Source organism: Pleurodeles waltl, chromosome 3_1, assembly GCF_031143425.1.
Source record: "Pleurodeles waltl isolate 20211129_DDA chromosome 3_1, aPleWal1.hap1.20221129, whole genome shotgun sequence".
In the NCBI taxonomy this organism is placed as follows: Eukaryota; Metazoa; Chordata; class Amphibia; order Caudata; family Salamandridae; genus Pleurodeles; species Pleurodeles waltl.
Genome location: NC_090440.1, coordinates 1,878,506,736 through 1,878,522,907, shown reverse-complemented (window position 1 = coordinate 1,878,522,907; position 16,172 = coordinate 1,878,506,736). Strand labels below are relative to the sequence as shown.

The 16,172-nt window shown below is 50.7% G+C and overlaps 1 protein-coding gene across 1 annotated transcript in view; it reads right to left on the bottom strand.

The window, feature by feature from the left end:
• The window catches only part of CPO (carboxypeptidase O), a 234,472-nt gene extending 218,800 nt beyond the window's left edge, over positions 1-15,672 (bottom strand). The window contains exon 1 of the mRNA XM_069221571.1: positions 15,658-15,672. Coding sequence (XP_069077672.1) covers positions 15,658-15,672 — 15 coding nt within the window. The remainder of the gene's footprint in view (positions 1-15,657) is intronic.
• Positions 15,673-16,172: the final 500 nt, after the last annotated feature.

Sequence of the window (16,172 nt, the reverse complement as noted above, 5' to 3'; positions counted from 1 at the left end):
CCATCTGTCTCACAAAGGATGGTCTACACATCTACCACTTATCTCTGGCTTGGTGTCTCTGTCAGACACGACACTCTGGACACCCACATGCAGATATATACTATGGACATTACTGCTGAGGCACTGCCACCTCTATTACCCAGGATACTCTGCCCGTTGGACATATCTCTGCCTGAACCTCATTGAGATTGAAAATACAAACTGTGAATACATTAATAAATCACTGATATTTTTCCTATTTGTTCCCTCATTGAAATATGTGGTGTTAGAAATGGGGTTTTTGGTTGGCAGTCAGGTTACCCCCTGTCCAAGCAAAAGCCCTCACTCTAGTCAGGGTAAGTCACACACAATCCAAGATTATCCTGTGCCCACCCTCTGGTAGCTTGGCACGAGCAGTCAGGCTTAACTTAGAAGGCAATGTGTAAAGTATTTGTGCAATAAATCATACAATACCACCATATAGCACCACAGAAATACACCACACAGTGTTTAGAAAAAATATATAATATTTATCAGGATAATTGTAGGTCAAAACGGATAAAGTTGCAATGTGAATTTGTAGGGATATCACTGAAAAGTGATATACAGTGTCTTAAGTCTTTAAAAAAGCAAACAAAGTCTGTTTCAAGCACAAAGTACCTGGTTTGGAGTGGAAAATCTCCTCAGAGGGCCACAGAAGAAGAAATATGTGGAAAAAGGGTGTGTGCGTCGATTTCTCCCCAGCACACATGGACTTGCGTCGTTATTTTTCACGCGGGGAAGTCGTGCGTCGTTTTCCGGCCCGCGGACAGTCTCTTTCTGTGGATCGTGGGGATTACCAGATGTCCCGGGTCTGTGCGTGGATTTTTCTGCTTGTTTTCCGGCTGCGCGTCGTTCTGCGGGGCTGCGTGTCAAAATTACGATCTCACGGCAGGCATCACGTCGATTTCTCCTCTGGAGGTCGGGCGGCTTTGTCCTTGCGAAGCCGTGCGTCGAAGTTCCGGTCGTCCCGAAGGCGTCGCGTCGATCAGCGTCGGTGTGCGGCGTTTTTCTCATCGCGGAACAAGCTGTGCGTCGAAAATGTTGGCGCACGGAGCGTCCAAGTGAAAAAGAGAAGTCTTTTTGGTCCTGAGACTTCAGGGAACAGGCGGCAAGCTCTATACAAGCCCTTGGAGAGCACTTTCACAGCCAGACAAGAGTTCAGCAAGGCAGCAGGCCAACAGCAAGGCAGCAGTCCTTTGTAGAAAGCAGACAGGTGAGTCCTTTGAGCAGCCAGGCAGTTCTTCTTGGCAGGATGTAGTTTCTGGTTCAGGTTTCTTCTCCAGCAAGTGTCTGATGAGGTAGGGCAGAGGCCCTGTTTTATACCCAAATGTGCCTTTGAAGTGGGGGGAGACTTCAAAGAGTGGCTTAGAAGTGCACCAGGTCCCCTTTCAGTTCAATCCTGTCTGCCAGGGTCCCAGTAGGGGGTGTGGCAGTCCTTTGTGTGAGAGCAGGCCCTCCACCCTCCCAGCCCAGGAAAATCCATTCAAAATGCAGATGTATGCAAGTGAGGCTGAGTACCCTGTGTTTGGGGTGTGTCTGAGTGAATGCACAAGGAGCTGTCAACTAAGCCCAGCCAGACGTGGATTGTAAGGCCCAGAAAGATTTAAGTGCAAAGACATGCTCACTTTCTAAAAGTGGCATTTCTAGAATAGTAATATTAAATCCAACTTCACCAGTCAGCAGGATTTTATATTACCATTCTGGCCATGCTAAATATGACCTTCCTACTCCTTTCAGATCAGCAGCTACCACTTCAATACTGTATGAGGGCAGCCCCAATGTTAGCCTATGAAGGGAGCAGGCCTCACAGTAGTGCAAAAACGAATTTAGGAGTTTTACACTACCAGGACATGTAAACTACACAAGTACATGTCCTGCCTTTCACCCACACAGCACCCTGCTCTAGGGGTTACCTAGGGCACACATTAGAGGTGACTTATATGTGGAGAAAGGGGAGGTTTAGGCTTGGCAAGTACTTCTTGACTAAATGCCAAGTCGAGGTGACAGTGAAACTGCACACACAGGCCTGGCAATGGCAGGCCTGAGACAAGGAAAAGGGGCTACTTAAGTGGGTGGCACAACCAGTGCTGCAGGCCCACTAGTAGCATTTAATCTACCGGCCCTATGCACATAGAGAGCACATTACTAGGGACTTATAAGTAAATTAATAGTCCAATCAGGTATGATTCAAGGTAACCATGTTTTAAGGGAGAGAGCATATGCACTTTAGCACTGGTTAGCAATGGTAAAGTGTGCAGAGTCTAAAAGCGAGCAAAAACAGTGTCCAAAAAGTGGAGGGAGGCAGGCAAAAAGTTAGGGGTGACCACCCTAAGGCTGTCAGGTCTAACATGTGTCCCCCCCAGCTGAAAGTGGGGAGAGCTACCCGACCTCCTGGGAGCTCTCATCGCTAAGGCGGAAGTATCTGGAGAGACCATCAGCATTGGCGTGGTCAACCCCTGGGCAATGTTCCACCGTAAAGTCCATCCCCTGTAGGGAAATGGACCACTTCAAGAGTTTTGGATTCTCACCCCTCATCTGCATGAGCCATCTGAGGGGCCTGTGGTCTGTCTGAACCCGGAAGTGAGTCCCAAACAGGTAGGGTCTTAGCTTCTTCAGTGCCCAGACCACAGCAAAAGCTTCTCTCTCAATAGCACTCCACCTCTGTTCCCGTGGTAATAGCCTTCTGCTAATAAAGACTACTGGTTGGTCTAGGCCCTCCTCATTTAGCTGTGCTAGGACTGCCCCTATGCCATGCTCTGAAGCGTCTGTCTGCACGATAAATTCCTGGGAGTAGTCAGGGGCCTTGAGCACGGGGGCCGTGCACATGGCTTCCTTCAGGGAGTCAAAGGCTTTCTGACAAGCCTCTGTCCAATTCACCAACCTAGGTTGTTTCTTGGAAGTGAGTTCTGTCAAGGGTGACACAATGGTGCCATAGCCCTTGACAAATCTGCGGTAGTATCCTGTGAGGCCTAAAAAGGCTCTCACCTCAGTCTGAGTTCTAGGTGGTTGCCAGGCCTTGATAGTTTCAATCTTGGCCTGGAGTGGCTGCACCTTGCCACCACCCACTAGGTGTCCCAAGTACACCACGGAACCCTGCCCAATCTGGCATTTACTAGCCTTGATGGTCAGGCCTGCCTGTTGCAGGGCCTGAAGCACCTCCTTGAGGTGGAGCAGGTGTTCCTCCCAGCTGGAACTGTAGACAGCTATGTCATCCAGGTAGGCTGCACAGAAGGCATCCTTGCCAGCTAGGACCCCGTTAACCAACCGTTGGAAGGTAGCGGGGGCATTTTTCAATCCAAACGGCATCACCCGGAACTGGTAATGGCCATCAGGGGTTGAAAATGCGGATCTTTCTTTAGCCCCCTCAGTCAGGGCGATCTGCCAGTACCCAGAAGTAAGATCAAACGTACTCAGGAACTTGGCAGCACCCAGCCTGTCAACGAGTTCATCAGCTCGGGGGATGGGGTGAGCATCAGTCCGTGTGACTGAGTTGAGACCCCGGTAGTCCACACAGAACCGGAGTTCTCGCTTTGCACCTGGGGCAGTAGCCTTAGGGACCAACACCACTGGGCTGGCCCAGGGACTACTGGATTTCTCGATAACCCTTAGAGCTAACATCTTGGAGACCTCCTCCTTGATGCTGGCCTTCACCTTATCCGATAACCTGTAAATTTTGTTCTTCACAGGGAGACTGTCACCGGTGTCAATGTCATGAACACAGAGGTGGGTCAGTCCAGGAGTAAGGGAGAACAGGGGGGAGAACTGCTCCAATAGCTCATAGCAGTCTCCTTTCTGGTTTAGAGTCAGGGAGTCAGAAAGAATGACCCCGTTCACTGACCCATCACCTTCTTGGGCAGAGAGGAGGTTGGGGAGAGGTTCACTCTCCTCTTCCATTCCTTCATCTGTGACCAGAAGCATGTTGATCTCAGACCTCTCAAAATGAGCCTTTAGTCGGTTAACATGGAGCACCCTTAGGGGGTTCCTAGGGGTTTGGAGGTCCACTAGGTAAGTGGCCTCCCCTTTCCGCTCCTTTACTTCAAATGGACCAGTCCAGCGGTCCTGGAGAGCTCTAGGCTCTACTGGCTCCATTACCCACACTTTGTCTCCAGGTTGAAACTCTACCAGGGTGGCCTTCTGGTCATACCAGCGTTTCATTACCTCTTGGCTGGCCTCAAGGTTACTTTGGGCCTCTTTCCAGAAGCGGGTCATCTGGTTGCGGAGGGCCAACATGTAGCTGACCACGTCCTGAGGGGGTGTCTTTGGAGCTTTCTCCAACCCCTCCTTGACAATGCTTAAGGGTCCCCTGACAGGGTACCCATATAGAAGCTCAAAGGGACTGAACCCTACCCCCCTCTGGGGGACCTCTCTGTAAGCAAAGAGAAGGCATGGTAAGAGGACGTCCCACTTACGCCTCATGGCCTCAGGGAGGCCACCAATCATGCCTTTCAAGGTCTTGTTGAATCTCTCCACAAGACCATTAGACTGGGGGTGATAGGGTGTGGTGAACTTGTAGGTTACACCACACACATCCCACAGAGACTTCATGTATGCAGACATGAAGGTAGTACCTCTGTCAGACACTATCTCCTTGGGGAATCAAACACGGGTAAATATCCCCATCAGAGTTCTGGTCACCACCGGTGCAGTTACGGTCCTCAGAGGGATTGCCTCTGGGTAACGGGTGGCATGGTCTACCAAAACCAGGATGAACCTGTTGCCTAAGGCAGTTTTGGGGTCCAATGGACCAACAATGTCGATGCCCACCCTTTCAAAGGGGGTGCCAACGACAGGAAGTGGAATCAGGGTTTTTTTTAACCCTTTTTCCTGCTTTACCACTGGCCTGGCAGGTAGGACAAGATCTGCAGAACTTATCTGAGTTCGTCCTCATTCTGGGCCAATAAAAGTGGGTGACAAGCCTGTCAAAGATCTTGCCTTGCCCCAAATGTCCTGCCAGGGGAATGTCGTGAGCCAGACCCAGTAGGAAGGTTCGGTAACACTGGGGGACCACCAGCGTACGCGCTGCCCCAAAGGCCGGAACCTTAGGCTCACTGTAGAGGAGATCATTCTCCCAATATATGTGGTGATCACCAGAGGCTTCACCTGCCGCCTGGTCTGAGGCTTGCTTCCTCAGACCCTCCAGAGTGGGACATTCTTTCTGCGCCTTGCAGAATTCCTCCCTGGTGGGTCCACCCTCAACTTGCCAGCCAGCAAGCTCAGGTAGGTCACCTAGGGTGGCAATGTCTTCCCCAGTTGGCTCGGGAGCCTCCTCCTCAGGAGGCCAGTCAACCACTGCAGGAATTTCTGGGGCCGGTTTCCCGCTCCCCTTGCCCCTCCTTTTGGCAGCTCTTTGGGCCACTGTTCCAGGCTCCAGACGCCCTTGACTTACCTCTCGGTCAGCCATGGACCGTGTGATCATGCAGACCCACTCAGGTAACCCTAACATCTCCAGGTGAGATCTGAGCTCCACTTCTTTCCAAGCAGTATGCTCAAGATCATTGCCTAACAGACAATCTACAGGCATGGCAGGACTCACAGCTACTTTCAGAGTACCAGAGACCCCCCCCCACTCAAAGGGAACCAGAGCCACCGGTAGGTGACTCTCACGATTGTCAGTGACTATGACCTGGTGGAATGTATTAGGGACTATCTGCTCTGTTGACACCAGCTGACTCTTGATAGTAGTCATACTGGCTCCTGTGTCACGCAGAGCCTCCACCTTCTGCCCATCAATGGTGACCCACTGCCTGTACTTGGAAGTATTTTGGGGCATGTGGGCTTTGGGTACCATTTCTCCTGCTCCCAGGGACACTAGGGAAATCTCTACCTGTTCCCCAAAGCTATCTGGGTCCATCTCTCCCCGAGCGCTACACTAGTCAACCCAGGTGTCTGTCCGGTAGTGGACGGTGCTGTCTTGGAGCACTGGGGGTCGCCTTTATAGTGACCATACTGGTAACACTCCATGCATTTGGGGTTGGATTTTCCTGACCTATCATATGTCCCTGGCTTTTTCCCAAATCTGGAAAAGGAATGGTTGCCACCCCCTCCCTGGGAATTCTTTTGGGGGCCTTTGGAGAGTTCCTTATCTGTAAGTTTATCTCCCCCCTCTTTCTTCTGTTGGGAACCCTGACCACCTTTGTGGGTGTCCCCCCCAGGTACCTTCGTGGACACTCTGGTGCTAACCCAGAGGTCCGCCTCCTCAGCAAGCTTCCTGGGATCAGTCAGCTTACTATCCACTAAGTGCTGGCGCAACTCTGTAAAAGTAGTATTAAGCATATGCTCTCTCAGAATCAAGTCATATAAACCTTTATAATCATCTACTTTGTTGTCCCGCACCCATCCATTCAGTGCCTTACTGGAGAAGTCAAAGAAATCTACCCATGTTTGTGTGGTTTGTTTGGTGCTGTCCCTGAACCTCTGACGGTATCCCTCAGGGGTCAGCCCAAACTTGGCAAGTAAAGTGGCTTTCTGAAGTGGGTATGTGTTTTGATCAGGTTGATCCAATGTGAGAAGTGTGTCCCTCCCCAATAGCGGTACATAACCCCACATAGCTACCCCCCATTGCCCTTCAGGAACCTCATGAGCCCTTAGTGCAACTTCATAAGCAGCTAACCATTTATCTATGTCATCTCCCACCACAAAACTGGGCACCACATTTTTGGGTATACGAACCTTCTTTTCTCCAGCAGGTCCTGTCAGTATGCTGCCACCATTAGTGCTGGATTCAGACTGCTTTGCCTTGAGATCCAGCTCCTTGAGACTCAGTTCATGAGCCAATAACAGTTTCTTTTCAGCCAAGGCTCTCTCAGCTGCAGCTTCTGCTCTTTCAGCTTCAATCTGTTTGGCTGCTCTTTCAGCCTCAGCTTGCTTGGCTTCTCTCTCTGCCTTTCTTTCCTCCTGTTGAGCCTCAATATTCAGTTTTGCCATTTGCAATTGGAACTCCCTTTCCTCTCTCCTTTCCTCTGCGGTCAGGCTTTGCACAGAGACACTGCTCCCTGGTCTGGAAGGGGGCACAATTGCAGTGGTAACACCATCCACAGATAGTAACAAATCCTCTGAGGGGCCATTTTCTGGTTCCTCTTCCTCCTCATCCTCTTCTAAATGGGCTTCTGCCCAGGCCCTCAGCGCCACTTGAAAGTCCTCCTTTTTGGAGGCCCCTTGGGTGGGTACCCTCATTGCCCTGCAGAATCCTTTTAGTTGTTTGACCGTATATGTATCCAACAGGACTAGGTCAAAGTCTCCTATCTGAGACCCAGTCAGAGACATGTTGAGTGAGGATTTAGTTTTTGAAAATTGTCAGGAAAAAAACAAATTTGCAAAAAGAGATAAAAATCAAGTTGACCTTCAACTGTGGGTAGGTAGTGAAATACTTAGCTACTGTATGTCACTGCACAAATACAAGTCCTATCCTCACCGCTGATCACCAATGTTAGAAATTGAGTTTTTGGTTGGCAGTCAGGTTACCACCTGTCCAAGCAAAAGCCCTCACTCTAGTCAGGGTAAGTCACACACAATCCAGGATTATCCTGTGCCCACCCTCTGGTAGCTTGGCACAAGCAGTCAGGCTTAACTTAGAAGGCAATGTGTAAAGTATTTGTGCAATAAATCATACAATACCACCATATAGGACCACAAAAATACACCACACAGTGTTTAGAAAAAATATATAATATTTATCAGGATAATTGTAGGTCAAAACGGATAAAGTTGCAATGTGAATTTGTAGGGATATCACTGAAAAGTGATATACAGGGCCATATTTATACTTTTTGACGCAAAACTGCGCTAACGCAGTTTTGCGCCAAAAAAAGTAGCGCCGGCTAACGCCATTCTGAAGCGCCATGCAGGCACCGTATTTATTCAATGACGTTAGCCGGCGTTAGCCGCCAGCGCTGTCTGGTGTGCGTTAAAAAAAACGATGTACACCAGGCAGCGCCGGCGTAGGGGGAAAATGGCATATGGGCGTCCACAAATGGTGCAAGTCAGGCTGAGGCAAAAAAATCGCCTCAACCCGATTTGCGCCATTTTTTTACGACGCCCAACCCCCATAGAAATGACTCCTGTCTTAGCAAAGACAGGAGTCATGCCCCCTTGCCCAATGGCCATGCCCAGGGGACTTCTGTCCCCTGGGCATGGTCATTGGGCATAGTGGCATGTAGGGGGGCACAAATCAGGCCCCCCTATGCCACAATTTAAAAAAAAAAAAAAAAAAAATACTTACCTGAACTTACCTTAATGTCCCTGGGGTGGGTCCCTCCATCCTTGGGTGTCCTCCTGGGGTGGGCAAGGGTGGCAGGGGGTGTCCCTGGGGGCAGGGAAGGGCACCTCTGGGCTCATTCTGAGCCCACAGGTCCCTTAACGCCTGCCCTGACCCAGGCGCTAAAATCCGGCGCTAATGCGGGTTTTTTAGACCCGCCCACTCCCGGGCGTCATTTTTGCCCGGGAGAATAAATACAACGCATATGCATCGGAGTCATTTTTTAAGACGGGAACGCCTACCTTGCATATCATTAACGCAAGGAAGGTGTTCACGCCAAAAAATTACGCTAACTCCATGAACTTTGGCGCTAGACGCGTCTAACGCCAAAGTATAAATATGGAGTTAGTTTTGCGTCGAATTTGCGTCGAAAAAAACGACGCAAATTTGGCGCAAACGGAGTATAAATATGCCCCACAGTGTCTTAAGTCTTTAAAAAAAGCAAACAAAGTCTCTTTCAAGCACAAAGTACTTTGGGCCAGAGGTAGCAAACGTTTGCGACTCGCAAACGGGCCGATTCGCAATTTGCGACAGTGCAAAATCGGAAATGGGATGCAAAAAGCCCATTTCCGACTCGCAAAAAGCGATGGGACCCGTTTGCGAGTCGCATCCGTTGCGACCCCATTTTGCGACCCTCAAATTGCAAGTCGCAATTTGCGAGTCGCAAACCTTATGCAATTGCAACTCGCAAATTGCGACTAGTCGCAAAAAGCCCAGTTTGCAAGTCGCATTTACCACTAACTCAGAGCAGGTGGTAACCATTACCAAAGTATAAAAGGAGACCCAGAAGGCATCTGGGTCACTCAAGATGGCGGACATATACCTGATAGCAGTGAGGAGGAGAGTCTACGCAGCCCAGCAGAGGAGGAGGAGGGGCCACAGACAGGAGAAGATATATAGAACAAGGCAGACCCTTTTCCAGCAAACTGAAGAGGAGATCTATGATAAATACCGCCTTAGCAGCACTGCCATTCTAGAATTAATAGATTTACTAAAACCACAGCTAGAACACAAGACTCTGCGTGGCTGCGCCATCCCTAAGCATGTGCAAGTACTATGCGCACTGCACCTCTTGGCCTCAGGGAGCTATCAGGGGGTCATTGCCGTGGCAGGTGGGGTATCCCAAAGTGCAGTGTCAAGGTTCCTCAGGGCATTCCTTGATGCCTTAGTAGCGCACAGGTCTCAGTTCATATACTTACCAAGGAATGAGGCAGAAATTAACAGCACGAAGCTGGACTTTTACCGCATTGCCCACTTCCCCCATGTCATTGGATGTGTAGATGAGACACACATTCAAATATGCCCCCCGCTAATCTGGAACATATTTTCCGCAACAGAAAGTGTACCCACTCACTCAACATACAGGTTGTTTGTGATGCCCATTACGTCATCACGGACATCGTAGCTAAGTTTCCAGCCAGTACCCATGACTCATACATTTTTAGACATAGTGGGATACATCAACGCCTGGAACGTGGGGAGTTTGGAGACGGATACCTCCTAGGTAGAGCTGCAAACACCTTGCAGACATACACACAGGTCACTGTGCACGACTATCTGGACTTACTAACAGTGTACTTTTGTGCCCAACAGGTGACAGTGCATATGCTCTAAGGCCATGGATCATGACTCCATTTTTAACACCCAGCAATGATTCAGAGAGGCAATACAACAGTGCGCATAAGAGGACCAGGAACCTCATAGAGCGCACCTTCGGACTCCTGAAGGCAAGATTCCGATGCCTCCACCGCAGCGGAGGCGCCCTCCAATTCACCTCCATTACCGCTTTCAAAATTGTGGTCGCATGCGCCATCCTCCACAACATAGCCACCCGACGTGGGCTACCTCTCACCCCTGCAGACCCAGATCCTGATGATGATGAGCAAGAACAACCACATCGCCATCATGGGGATAGGAGTCTAGCTAATCAAGGCAGACTGAGACGGGACCACATTGCAACGCAATATTCTGGACGGTATGTGTCAACTCCCACCATACTCACCTATTAACCATTTGTTAAGTGGAACAAAAATAACTGTTTTATTAGTGTCATGAAGAAACTATATACAAGTTGAAATTGTCCATGGGCAGGAAAATGCCAACCAGTCATGTGGCACATTGACGCCATGTGCCACATGAATCTGTCCTGGCTGTTATCTATGATCTCCTGCCCCTCCTGCCAGCCTGGCTGGTCCCTGCTGCGTCCTTGGTGCTGTGCCTACCACTCCTCAGCACCCTACTGTGAGTGGCAGAGACACTGCTCACTGTTGAGCCCTCCTCCCAGGTGTATTTGTTAACTTCCTGGCTGTGATGTCATCATCATGTGCCAGGAAGTGTTTCCAGGGTGTTCTGGTATGCTTTCTGGAGTGTTCTGCTGCATCTGCAAGCAATTTTGAAGGTATTCGCAATTTGCGACACCCACTCGCTAATTGCGAGTTCGTTTTTGCACACTCGCAAACAGCGACCTCGCAAACTGCGGACTCGCACACAGCGTTGCGAGTCCGGCTGCGAGTCGCAAAATCGGATTGCTTTTTTTTCTGGCATTCCAATTTGCGACTCGCATTTTGCGAGTCGCATCAACTCGCAAAATGCGAGTCGCAAATTTTATTTTTGCTACATCTGGCCCTTTGTTTGGAGTGGAAAATCTCCTCAGAGGGCCACAGAAGAAGAGATACGTGGAAAAAGGGTGTGTGTGTCGATTTCTCCCCAGCACACACAGACTTGCGTCGTTATTTTTCACGCGGGGAAGTCGTGCGTCGTTTTCCGGCGCGCGGACAGTCTCTTTCTGTGGATCGTGGGGATTACCAGATGTCCCGGGTCTGTGCGTGGATTTTCCTGCTTGTTTTCCGGCTGCGCATCGTTCTGCGGGGCTGCGTGTCAAAATTACGATCTCACAGCAGGCGTCGCGTCGATTTCTCCTCTGGAGGTCGGGCAGCGTTGTCCTTCCGAAGCCGTGCGTCGAAGTTCCGGTCGTCCCGAAGGCGTCCCGTCGATCAGCATCGGTGTGCAGCGTTTTTCTCGCTGCGGAACAAGCTGTGCGTCGAAAATTTCGGCGCACGGAGCGTCCAAGTGAAAAAGAGAAGTCTTTTTGGTCCTGAGACTTCAGGGAACAGGAGGCAAGCTCTGTCCAAGCCCTTGGAGAGCACTTTCACAGCCAGACAAGAGTTCAGCAAGGCAGCAGGCCAACAGCAAGGCAGCAGTCCTTTGTAGAAAGCAGACAGGGGAGTCCTTTGAGCAGCCAGGCAGTTCTTCTTGGCAGGATGTAGTTTCTGGTTCAGGTTTCTTCTCCAGCAAGTGTCTGATGAGGTAGGGCAGAGGCCCTGTTTTATACCCAAATGTGCCTTTGAAGTGGGGGGAGACTTCAAAGAGTGGCTAAGAAGTGCACCAGGTCCCCTTTCAGTTCAATCCTGTCTGCCAGGGTCCCAGTAGGGGGTGTGGCAGTCCTTTGTGTGAGAGCAGGCCCTCCACCCTCCCAGCCCAGGAAGACCCATTCAAAATGCAGATGTATGCAACTGAGGCTGAGTACCCTGTGTTTGGGGTGTGTCTGAGTGAATGCACAAGGAGCTGTCAACTAAGCCCAGCCAGACGTGGATTGTAAGGCCCAGAAAGATTTAAGTGCAAAGAAATGCTCACTTTCTAAAAGTGGCATTTCTAGAATAGTAATATTAAATCCAACTTCACCAGTCAGCAGGATTTTATATTACCATTCTGGCCATGCTAAATATGACCTTCCTACTCCTTTCAGATCAGCAGCTACCACTTCAATACTGTATGAGGGTAGTCCCAATGTTAGCCTATGAAGGGAGCAGGCCTCACAGTAGTGCAAAAACGAATTTAGGAGTTTTACACTACCAGGACATGTAAACTACACATGTCCTGCCTTTCACCCACACAGCACCCTGCTCTAGGGGTTACCTAGGGCACACATTAGAGGTGACTTATATGTGGAGAAAGGGGAGGTTTAGGCTTGGCAAGTACTTCTAAATGCCAAGTCGAGGTGACAGTGAAACTGCACACACAGGCCTGGCAATGGCAGGCCTGAGACAAGGAAAAGGGGTTACTTAAGTGGGTGGCACAACCAGTGCTGCAGGCCCACTAGTAGCATTTAATCTACCGGCCCTATGCACATAGAGAGCACATTACTAGGGACTTATAAGTAAATTAATAGTCCAATTAGGTATGATTCAAGGTTACCATGTTTTAAGGGAGAGAGCATATGCACTTTAGCACTGGTTAGCAGTGGTAAAGTGTGCAGAGTCTAAAAGCCAGCAAAAACAGTGTCCAAAAAGTGGAGGGAGGCAGGCAAAAAGTTAGGGGTGACCACCCTAAGGCTGTCAGGTCTAACATGTGTCCCCCCCAGCTGAAAGTGGGGAGAGCTACCCGACCTCCTGGGAGCTCTCATCGCTAAGGCGGAAGTATCTGGAGAGACCATCAGCATTGGCGTGGTCAACCCCTGGGCAATGTTCCACCGTAAAGTCCATCCCCTGTAGGGAAATGGACCACTTCAAGAGTTTTGGATTCTCACCCCTCATCTGCATGAGCCATCTGAGGGGCCTGTGGTCTGTCTGAACCCGGAAGTGAGTCCCAAACAGGTAGGGTCTTAGCTTCTTCAGTGCCCAGACCACAGCAAAAGCTTCTCTCTCAATAGCACTCCACCTCTGTTCCCGTGGTAATAGCCTTCTGCTAACAAAGACTACTGGTTGGTCTAGGCCCTCCTCATTTAGCTGTGCTAGGACTGCCCCTATGCCATGCTCTGAAGCGTCTGTCTGCACAATAAATTCCTGGGAGTAGTCAGGGGCCTTGAGCACGGGGGCCGTGCACATGGCTTCCTTCAGGGAGTCAAAGGCTTTCTGACAAGCCTCTGTCCAATTCACCAACCTAGGTTGTTTCTTGGAAGTGAGTTCTGTCAAGGGTGACACAATGGTGCCATAGCCCTTGACAAATCTGCGGTAGTATCCTGTGAGGCCTAAAAAGGCTGTCACCTCAGTCTGAGTTCTAGGTGGTTGCCAGGCCTTGATAGTTTCAATCTTGGCCTGGAGTGGCTGCACCTTGCCACCACCCACTAGGTGTCCCAAGTACACCACGGAACCCTGCCCAATCTGGCATTTACTAGCCTTGATGGTCAGGCCTGCCTGTTGCAGGGCCTGAAGCACCTCCTTGAGGTGGAGCAGGTGTTCCTCCCAGCTGGAACTGTAGACAGCTATGTCATCCAGGTAGGCTGCACAGAAGGCATCCTTGCCAGCTAGGACCCCGTTAACCAACCGTTGGAAGGTAGCGGGGGCATTTTTCAATCCAAACGGCATCACCCGGAACTGGTAATGGCCATCAGGGGTTGAAAATGCGGATCTTTCTTTAGCCCCCTCAGTCAGGGCGATCTGCCAGTACCCAGAAGTAAGATCAAACGTACTCAGGAACTTGGCAGCACCCAGCCTGTCAACGAGTTCATCAGCTCGGGGGATGGGGTGAGCATCAGTCCGTGTGACTGAGTTGAGACCCCGGTAGTCCACACAGAACCGGAGTTCTCGCTTCGCACCTGGGGCAGTAGCCTTAGGGACCAACACCACTGGGCTGGCCCAGGGACTACTGGATTTCTCGATAACCCTTAGAGCTAACATCTTGGAGACCTCCTCCTTGATGCTGGCCTTCACCTTATCCGATAACCTGTAAATTTTGTTCTTCACAGGGAGACTGTCACCGGTGTCAATGTCATGAACACAGAGGTGGGTCAGTCCAGGAGTAAGGGAGAACAGGGGGGAGAACTGCTCCAATAGCTCATAGCAGTCTCCTTTCTGGTTTAGAGTCAGGGAGTCAGAAAGAATGACCCCGTTCACTGACCCATCACCTTCTTGGGCAGAGAGGAGGTTGGGGAGAGGTTCACTCTCCTCTTCCATTCCTTCATCTGTGACCAGAAGCATGTTGATCTCAGACCTCTCAAAATGAGCCTTTAGTCGGTTAACATGGAGCACCCTTAGGGGGTTCCTAGGGGTTTGGAGGTCCACTAGGTAAGTGGCCTCCCCTTTCCGCTCCTTTACTTCAAATGGACCAGTCCAGCGGTCCTGGAGAGCTCTAGGCTCTACTGGCTCCATTACCCACACTTTGTCTCCAGGTTGAAACTCTACCAGGGTGGCCTTCTGGTCATACCAGCGTTTCATTACCTCTTGGCTGGCCTCAAGGTTACTTTGGGCCTCTTTCCAGAAGCGGGTCATCTGGTTGCGGAGGGCTAACATGTAGCTGACCACGTCCTGAGGGGGTGTCTTTGGAGCTTTCTCCAACCCCTCCTTGACAATGCTTAAGTGTCCCCTGACAGGGTACCCATATAGAAGCTCAAAGGGACTGAACCCTACCCCCCTCTGGGGGACCTCTCTGTAAGCAAAGAGAAGGCATGGTAAGAGGACGTCCCACTTACGCCTCATGGCCTCAGGGAGGCCACCAATCATGCCTTTCAAGGTCTTGTTGAATCTCTCCACAAGACCATTAGACTGGGGGTGATAGGGTGTGGTGAACTTGTAGGTTACACCACACGCATCCCACAGAGACTTCATGTATGCAGACATGAAGTTAGTACCTCTGTCAGACACTATCTCCTTGGGGAATCCCACACGGGTAAATATCCCCATCAGAGTTCTGGTCACCACCGGTGCAGTTACGGTCCTCAGAGGGATTGCCTCTGGGTAACGGGTGGCATGGTCTACCAAAACCAGGATGAACCTGTTGCCTAAGGCAGTTTTGGGGTCCAATGGACCAACAATGTCGATGCCCACCCTTTCAAAGGGGGTGCCAACGACAGGAAGTGGAATCAGGGTTTTTTTAACCCTTTTTCCTGCTTTACCACTGGCCTGGCAGGTAGGACAAGATCTGCAGAACTTATCTGAGTTCGTCCTCATTCTGGGCCAATAAAAGTGGGTGACAAGCCTGTCAAAGGTCTTGCCTTGCCCCAAATGTCCTGCCAGGGGAATTTCGTGAGCCAGACCCAGTAGGAAGGTTCGGTAACACTGGGGGACCAGCAGCGTACGCGCTGCCCCAAAGGCCGGAACCTTAGGCTCACTGTAGAGGAGATCATTCTCCCAATATATGTGGTGATCACCAGAGGCTTCACCTGCCGCCTGGTCTGAGGCTTGCTTCCTCAGACCCTCCAGAGTGGGACATTCTTTCTGCGCCTTGCAGAATTCCTCCCTGGTGGGTCCACCCTCAACTTGCCAGCCAGCAAGCTCCCGTAGGTCACCTAGGGTGGCAATGTCTTCCCCAGTTGGCTCGGGAGCCTCCTCCTCAGGAGGCCAGTCAACCACTGCAGGAATTTCTGGGGCCGGTTTCCCGCTCCCCTTGCCCCTCCTTTTGGCAGCTCTTTGGGCCACTGTTCCAGGCTCCAGACGCCCTTGACTTACCTCTCGGTCAGCCATGGACCGTGTGATCATGCAGACCCACTCAGGTAACCCTAACATCTCCAGGTGAGATCTGAGCTCCACTTCTTTCCATGCAGTATGCTCAAGATCATTGCCTAACAGACAATCTACAGGCATGGCAGGACTCACAGCTACTTTCAGAGTACCAGAGACCCCCCCCCACTCAAAGGGAACCAGAGCCACCGGTAGGTGACTCTCACGATTGTCAGTGACTATGACCTGGTGGAATGTATTAGGGACTATCTGCTCTGTTGACACCAGCTGACTCTTGATAGTAGTCATACTGGCTCCTGTGTCACGCAGAGCCTCCACCTTCTGCCCATCAATGGTGACCCACTGCCTGTACTTGGAAGTATTTTGGGGCATGTGGGCTTTGGGTACCATTTCTCCTGCTCCCAGGGACACTAGGGAAATCTCTACCTGTTCCCCAAAGCTATCTGGGTCCATCTCTCCCCGAGCGCTACACTAGTCAACCCAGGTGTCTGTCCGGTAGTGGA